This window comes from Clarias gariepinus, chromosome 4 (assembly GCF_024256425.1).
Source record: "Clarias gariepinus isolate MV-2021 ecotype Netherlands chromosome 4, CGAR_prim_01v2, whole genome shotgun sequence".
NCBI lineage: Eukaryota > Metazoa > Chordata > Actinopteri > Siluriformes > Clariidae > Clarias > Clarias gariepinus.
Window position 1 is genome coordinate 3,979,873 of NC_071103.1, and position 8,701 is coordinate 3,988,573.

At 39.8% G+C, this 8,701-nt stretch overlaps 1 protein-coding gene across 1 annotated transcript; it reads right to left on the reverse strand.

Moving 5' to 3' along the window:
• Nucleotides 1-3,837: 3,837 nt before the first annotated feature.
• On the reverse strand, nucleotides 3,838-8,452 carry leng1 (leukocyte receptor cluster (LRC) member 1). The gene is made up of 5 exons (XM_053493908.1): nucleotides 8,003-8,452; nucleotides 6,407-6,589; nucleotides 5,552-5,743; nucleotides 5,333-5,448; nucleotides 3,838-4,621 (listed from the first exon to the last, which is right to left on the reverse strand). The coding sequence occupies exons 1-5, from the start codon at nucleotides 8,132-8,134 to the stop codon at nucleotides 4,393-4,395; spliced, it is 852 nt and encodes a 283-aa protein (XP_053349883.1). The 5' UTR covers nucleotides 8,135-8,452; the 3' UTR covers nucleotides 3,838-4,392.
• Between the last annotated feature and the right edge of the window lie 249 nt (nucleotides 8,453-8,701).

Consider the following 8,701-nt stretch of genomic DNA (forward strand, 5'->3'; position numbering starts at 1 on the left):
TTAAAAGTTACTTTTTTTAATTATAATTTTAACACATTTTTTAAATATTGGCAATAATTATCCACACTCTGGCTGTGGATTTTATTTTAATTAACTTAGGACAAATACGTAGTTTTTCAACATAATCTCCTTGCTTTTCAATACAGTTTGGCCATCTGTCAACAAGCTTTCGTATTCCCTGACTAAAAAACGTTTACAGCTGAGCCGCGAGCCACGAATGCACCGCTGTCTTCGCTTCTTCATTAAAAGTGAATCTTCGTCCTCGTAGGACCGATTTCTATGGTGCAAACCGGTGAAGGATCAGGACTATAGGGAGGGCGCTTTAACACCTCAAAACAAAGTCGACAGTGTGGGAAGAAGTGTGCGATAACGGTCTCAATGTAACGAGCACTGTTGATTGTTAAACCATTTTCCTGATAATGTTCCGATACTTTTGGCCCTTGAGAATCCCGGAAACCTGTAAGCATTGATGAATTTTTCAGCTGATCGTTGACTTTTAAACTTTTTCCCAGTGGGCAACTGAGGATGTTTCCGTTCCATACTCTGTGATTCTCTTTACAGTTGAACTGGATGCAATGGAAAAACTCCATGAATACATCTACATGGATGAAGCTGGGTATACAAATCTCACCAAAAGGAGAAGGAGAGGCCGTAGTGTTATTGGCCAACGGGCCATTGTTGGTGTCCCTGGGCAGCGTGGTGGCAATGTCACATTGTGTGCTGCCATCAGCAATCATGGTGTTGTCCACCATCAGGCCAACCTAAGGCCCTACAACACTCACCAGCTCCTCATTTTCCTCAATCACATGTGAGATACTCTGTTAGGGCGTCAGGATGAGCAGCCCATCTATGTTCTTGTTTGGGACAATGTGAGTTTTCACAGAGGCCTCCTGGTTAGAGAGTTTTATCAATCTTTGCCTTCCACCGTACTCTCCTTTCCTGAATCCCATTGAAGAATTCTTCTCCTCATGGCGGTGGAAGGTATTTAAACGCCAACCTTACACCAGGGTAAATCTCCTGCAAGCCATGGAACTGGCCTGTGGTGACATGGGTGTGGAGGCATGTCAAGCCAGGGTTTTTTTCCCGCGTTGCCTGGCCAGAGAAAATGTGATGTAGATTAAGTCCTGTGGCCTGACCCAGTACGGAGAAATGATGCTGTGGCGGAGTAATGCACTTCTTTTCTTTGTACTTCATTTGTATATTTTTGTGCTTTATTTATACCTACTAATGCTACATGTAAATGCATGTCACTGCATATCGCATATCTAAGCATTTTACTGCATATCGTACTGTGTATGACTGTGTATGTGACAAATAAATTTGAATTTGCACAGGATTTCTGTTTTTTTTTGCACATTCTTTTGTCTATGTACAAGTGTTAAAAATGCCCAGGTATTTAGTTTTGCTACATGCATTAAGCCGAAATAAACATTTATTTCTACCGCTTTATGTCCTGAGCATTTTGTCTATGTAGTGTTTAGTGACTACACAGTAGAGTATTTAGTTTAGATTGACTTGAGGCATGATTTGACAGCATAGTTCAGTTTTGAGCACAACTGTTTTGGGGTGAAAGTTTGGTTTTGCAAGAAGAGTCAGAGGTTTTGTGAATGTAGCTTGAAAATTGGATTTTGTGTTCACAGTTTAGGGAAAAGGAGAGCAGCTTTCCAGGAATGTGTCTTAGCAATCAAGAAAAACTGTAAGAAAAAATGATTCTCTGTTTATTCTCTTTTGTAAGTTCTGTCGTTAATAAAGATGTTAATAAAGCATCATTTAAACTTTTGAACCGTGTGTGTGTGTTAGTGTGTGTGTCTGAGAGAGAGAGAGAGAGAGATAGAGAGAGACGTGTGGGTGTGTAAGGTGTGTGTGACAAGTGAATGTGTGTGTAAGTGTGTAGAATGGGGTGAGTTTTATGTTAATACCTTCAAAAAGCATTACACTATGATGTCACTCAATATACTGTTGTGCCTTATGATGTCACACAGAACGTTATTAGCCCTTTTTTAGCATTAAGCATTGTCACAACTGATCCATTTGAGATATCAAAAATCCCGGAGCTCAGACTCTCAGGTATCCTAACTGCAGCAGATTCCAATCTGTCTGCCAATTTTCATGAGTGTGGAGCATGTAAAGACCACCAAAAAGCCCAGGATGGAGGGGAAAAAAGATATTAATCCTTAGAAGAACAAAAGGGCCCTCACACACTATGATGACATAGGGCTGATGTTATACTGTAGTGCTTGGGCCCTAACTAGCTTTTATCACAAGCCTGATTTCCAAATACCTCCCTAACCTCTGATCAAGGGCAATCTGCTGCCATTAGGATGCCTGAGCATCGGAAACAAGAAACAAGTGCGTGTGAAACAAGGAATTATACACCCTACACAGCGGGCTAGCTTTCCATTTAACACTATTTGGGATTCAACCCCGGAACATAAGTTTAACATAGGTTTATTAGGACTGTCCATCAGCTCCATGATTTATTCTCATTTGTAGATTATAAAGTACCAGTTCGAATTTAAAATGACTTTCACCCCTGTAATTACACGAATTGTCGGTTATGTGTTCTGTCACGTAGGTATGTGTTGGAGGAGTAAAATAACTGGTTAAATAAAGAAAAAAAAAACCCCATAATCTGTTGCTAATAAATGGTGTTTGTGGAACAGTTGAATAAAAGCAATATCACACTGGAGGATGTGCTGTATTACTGGATATAGCATGGCTGTGATGCCGTCTAAGCAGATAGAAGGTAACTAACGGTAGAGCACTAAAACGATATTTTAATAATATCAGAAAATACTGATGCATTATTTTTATGATTGTCTTTAGGAGTGCAGGGAAGAAATGTAAACAGGTCTATAATTGCTTGTGATCGATGCGATCTTGATTTATAGGATTTGACTGTACATTATATGTAACATTGACCCTGCCATGTTGTATTAGAATATGATTTCACCTCACCGGGTACATAATCAAAGGCGATTTGGAATGCTAAAATCTAATACAATTTCATTCCAACTCATAAGGTGCTGTTGACATTAAAACTACTATCATAAAAGGTAATTTTGGCTCCTATTATATTTAATAACATTTAAACTGCTACAACATAATACGATATGATTTTCACTTATAAGGCAACGATATTCAGCGGTAACTTAGAATCTGTTACGACACAATTTAAATTCAAGGAGGTACTTTTTCAAGATAAAATTAAAACAATTAGTGTTATAACAATTGAATTTCTAATCATAAGGTGAGGATATATATTCTATGATGTAATACAATTTCAATTTATATCTTAGAGAATATATTTATTATTTAGTTAAACTTAAGCCTTCGTCACATATACTGTACATTACTGCACAGTGAAATACTTTCTTTGCATATTCCAGCGTAATTGGGGTCAGTCATGATACAGCACCCCTGAAGCAGGGAGGGTTAAGGGCCTTGCTCAAGGGCCCAACGAGCACAAGCTGATGGAGCTGGGGCTTGAACCGCAGCCCTTCTGATCCTGTGCCTTAGCCTGCTGAGCTACCACTGCCCAATATTATTATTGCAATCTCATGAAAATACATTCAGGCAATCTGTAAAAAAGATATCAAACATGCATATAAAGAACCTGTTTGTTTTTTTAAAGACTTATTTTAGTAGCTTGCTTCTTTAATCTTCAAAAATTGTAAGCATTACCCTTATGGGTATATAAAGATAGAAAACTGGATAAAAAAAATAGAGCATTTTTAATATCTAATATCTAATTTTCAGGGAAGATCTCAACATCAAATTGTGTAGGCAGATTTTTTTTTTGTTTGTTAATGAATTTTCTCCTCTGAAAATAAAACATCAAACAACAGAAAATGTTTATTTGTAAATTGTTTGATCCCAACAGTAAGTGGCTTATGATTATTTAGATATTGTATATATTTAGAATAGCTGAATGTATGCCTTTTATACTTGGACAGTTTAACCATTTACATAAGTAAATAAATATTACAGCAACAGAATCAAAGTCAGCAATTATCTTAAAAGTTTTGAATTCTTAACACAACACTACACAAACCAGATAATGCTGTGGCTTCCAACTTACTTAACCACTGAGTAGAAACCAGAGGTCTTATTTTGGCTCACGATACTTTATGTACACTGAAGAAAAAATATATAATTAATAATCTTTACTCTACACACACTCACATAAACACCCCTGTAAAATATAGAGGCATGAACACAGTGTGCGCTTGTGTGTGATAAATTACACCAGGCGTTTCTGTGGCCTCTCTGACTGCCTGTGTTTGGATGCCACTTTTTGATGACATCATCACGTCATACTTTGCTGTGGAGCATTAGGTCTGTGAGACGTTCAGGTGGGGGCGGAGTTTCAGACCGTATAAAACAAAGAGTCTAGGAGTTGGAATTCAGAAAGTCCTGTACTATGTCTCTGTCTCTTCTCGGTCTCTTGCGGGCCAGTTCAGGAAAGTAAGCGCTATTGTAAGGTCGGTCTCTCTCAGCCGGCTCCTTCTGTCCATCCTTGGCCCCACCTACTCCGTTCCTCTGGTCCAGCAGGGCCTGAGCACGTCTCCTTTCCTCGGCTTCCCTCTGCAGCCGCTCCGCACGCAGTTGCTCTTTTGAACTGAACAACAAAGCACATTGATTTATTTATACTCTGGGCTTTTTAGCACCAGTTAGTATTTTCTTTTGCCTTTCTTACCTGTCTATCTATCCATCTCTCTATCTGTCTATCTACCTACGCATGCCACCCTCCTGTAAGCCCATAAATTTATCAATATATCTGTCTGTCTCTCGTTCTTTCCACCTACCTGTCCATCCATCAATCCCTCTATTTAACCCATCAATTATTCAATCAAACCTGTCTATCTACCTGTCAATCTATCTATTTATCTTATATATCTAGTCAGGGGTAGCTCAGTGGTTAAGGCACTGGACTACGGTTCGGAAGATCCCAGGTTCAAACCCCACAACCACCAGGTTGCCACTGTTGGGCCCTTGAGCAAGGCCCTTAACCCTCAACTGCTCAGATGTGTAATGAGATAAAAATGTAAGTCGCTCTGGATAAGAGCGTCTGCCAAATGTCTAAATGTAAATGTATATTTGTCTGTCCATGTCTATCCATGTCTATCATCCACCTACTGTACCTGTCCATCCATCCACCTATCAATTATTCAATCAAATCTGTCTAGCTGTCCACCCATCCATCTATCCACGTCTCTTCCCTTACATGTGTATCACCCACATACAGTATCTGCACTACTATATGTCCATTACTATCCACACATTCCATCTTGTGTGTAAACAAACTGAAGCATGAGAGGAATCTCCTCACCTCCCTGCACTCGTCCTCCCCCCTTTATCTCTCCTCTCCTTCTTCTTGTGCTTTTTCTCCTTCTTGTCTTTCACGGCCAGAGCTTTCTTGATGTCTTTCAGAGGGTCCAGGCAGTCCTGCACAGGCATGAGCAGACACATTTCCCACTTACACAGCATTCATTCCACTGATGCACATCGTACGCCATGCAGTCCCGTTAGAGATCATGATGAACAGTACCTTTAACTTCCGGTCTTTCTTCTCTCGCTCTTCCTCGCTTATAGCCTTCCTTTTGCCCTTGTCTTGTTTCTCTTTCTCCTTCTCTCCTTCTTCTTTGTCTCTTGCTCTCTCCTTCAGATACCAGGGTGTGGCCTCGGTACCAGGGGCGGGGCCAAGAGACACCAACAGACCGATAGCCCGCTCCTGTTTCTCCTGATCGACAAGCAAAAGAGGATGGGTCAGTCAGACACATAGGGGACATAGGCTATGTGTGTGTGTTTCAGAATGGCTCAGTTTATGTGAGCTGGATGTGAACCACGCGAAATGTATTTATTTTTTGTTTAAATAAGTCACTGTTTAACAGTCAGAACATGTCACATCTTGTCTATGCAGTGCGTTTCAAACCTTTTGTACTGTGATTTTATTGCCGGTTAAACTAATTACTCAACTCCTTTAATTAGACAAAAATGCCACGCATATTCTCAATTCTGTCCTGACAGAAGGATTTTATTCTCTATTTTTAACGGATTATTACGCTGCATGGCTGAATAGGTTAGCGAGTGTGACTCATCTAATGCACATCTATTTAAGGGATTCAACGGCTAAGGTGAGAATATCACATTTACTGGATCCGGAGTGTGTAACACGGAATAACAGCACTATCCAGGATTTAAATCAGTCCTTTTTATGACTCTAGCTCATTGTAGAATTACACAGTACACGTCTGTATAGTGGATAATTAGTCCAACAGGTGCCATTACTGCTTCGCTGTCAGTTTTAGAGATGTACACTTCGCTCCTGGTCACTGGAGATCTGTCATCATTCTGTTATGGTTTGGGAAACATTACGACTTTATCGAGCATCCTGAACACACACCTTCTCTTCTTTCTTTTCACGTTGGTACTCGGCGTTGCCCTTCTTCTCTGACGAGTCCTCCAGAGGAAACAGGTTGAGATGCTCGGTCCCGCTGGTTTCCCTGGATACCTCTTCCTCGTCCCTCAGTCCCGCTGTTTGCTCGAGCGCCGCACGGGATTTCCTACGGAGATAGTCCGTCCGAGCCTTCAGGGGAAACACGGAGGGAGAGGGAACAAATAAAACATAAAGCACCAGCATCACTGGCAACAACAACAACAACAACAACAATAATAATAATAACAATAACAAAGATATCAGTCATAATGCTGATTTGTTCGTATTTAATGTATGTATTTAAATACCCATACGAGGAAGGTATCAAAAAGTTTCAAGATTTGTGCGGCAACGATTCAGTCAGATGCCTTAAAAACTGGCGGTAGAAATCGCTTTTGAAGGTCTGTCTTCTGAAGACGAATTCTTGATGCACAATACACAATAGTAAGACGATGTGCCTGGACTCAGTCGAGCTACAGACCTGCCACGCGGAGATGATGGGATCTTCTACTGTGAAAACTCAAGTGATCTTAAGATCATGTGCAGAGTCCTTAGCAAACCTCGATGTTCCTACTGTTCCTGGATCAGCTACCTGGGGACAAACTTGGCAGCAACACAGCGCATGTTCAAATCACACGTGATGATTACCTGGACTGTTCGGTATGACACATCGACAACGGCGGCAATATTGTGCATTGTTCTCAGACGATCATCACGCACAAACCTACGTTTTTTGGGGATTGATCTTGTTGAAGGTCTTCCTGACTTCTCTGTGTCTTCAGTGACGTTCTTCTGGTCTTGAAGCATGCATGCCACCTCGAATAACTCACCTCAAATGTCTCTGCGGCAGACTTGCCCGGTGTTATGCCGAATTTCACGATGTAACTTCATGTTCATGATGATATGGCATACGTGGCTAACGAGCATGGTCAGAATGGCGCCAGTTGCACAGCTCCTGATGTACACATGTCAGTGACTTGTGAAGGTCGGCGCTCCCTGTGACTTGTGCTGCCATCCCGTGTGTTACAATGCTAGTCTCAAAACTATCTGATACCACCTCGTATAAGGACACTATATAATAATAAAAATAATAATTCTAAATAAGATGTAAACTATTTTTCAAATTTAAATTAGGTAAAAAAGGGGAAGAATTACAAATATTATTTCTCTAAACAATATTCCAAATTTATTTTTTTCTGTACATAATATATATATATATATATATATATATATATATATATATAATTATTATTTTATTTACTGACCTTAACCTATTTTTGTTTATGTACAGAAAAAAATAAATTAATTATATATATATATATATATATATATATATATATATATAATGTTAACAAATACGTCATCGCTAATAATTAACGTAATACAAGCTAGATTCAAAATTCAAAGAACTTTATTAATTCAAGAGGGAAATTGGTTAAATTGCTAGGTGATCAAATTAAATATACTTTTTTAAAGAATATACTGTATATTAGACTTGGTATACATACGTAAACGCTAATAATTAACGTAATACAGGGGAGATGATGGGGTTGCCATGGTTACCTCTTGCTCCGCGCGCTCCACGCGCCGCCGAACTTCTTTCTCCTCCTCGGCCGCGAGCGCTTCGTCACGACGCACGCGCGCGACATTGTCCTTATTGCGGACGTGCCAACTTTTCTTCGGCAAAATATTCATTTTTTTAAAAAGAAAAACTCGATAATAAAATTATAGGGAAAAAATAAAGTTATAACAGTAACAAAAGACAAGCCGTAATAGGCTATTCCAAAAACAGAATAATGTGCTATAGCTAGCTAGCTTTAGCTAACGTCGAAAACTGAATATAAAATTTGGTCGCACGCATTTATATAAAGAAGGTTTTAAATATTATATGTTATGAATAAATAATCCCCTCCAAAAACATTTCGCTCACGTGAATAAAATACAACGTAACAAACATTCATGTCTTCCTAAACGAGCTAGAAGTAAACACCGGAAGTACTCGGACGTAACATGATGACGTCATCACGTAAATCATTTAATGGGACGTATGGGAAATCCTAGTGGCAACCACAAGATGGCGCCCAAGTTCGAGAACAATCACTGCGCAAAGCCGGGAGGGTCTTCATTGAAGATTATTTTTACACTCACTCACTCACTCACCTTCTAAACCGCTTTATCCTGTATTCAGGGTCACGAGCCTGGAGCCTACCCCAGCCCCCACTTTAGGGCACGAGGCTGTGTACACCCTGGACAGGTGCCAAT

Coding starts and splice junctions, on each gene's coding strand:
- leng1 (XM_053493908.1), bottom strand. CDS start 8,134: ATGAATATTTTGCCGAAGAAAAGTTGGCACGTCCGCAATAAGGACAAT. Junction 5,449..5,551: donor AGAAAGACCGGAAGTTAAAG/GTACTGTTCATC, acceptor ATGCCTGTGCAG/GACTGCCTGGACCCTCTGAA. Junction 4,622..5,332: donor GGGAGGACGAGTGCAGGGAG/GTGAGGAGATTC, acceptor TTTGTTGTTCAG/TTCAAAAGAGCAACTGCGTG.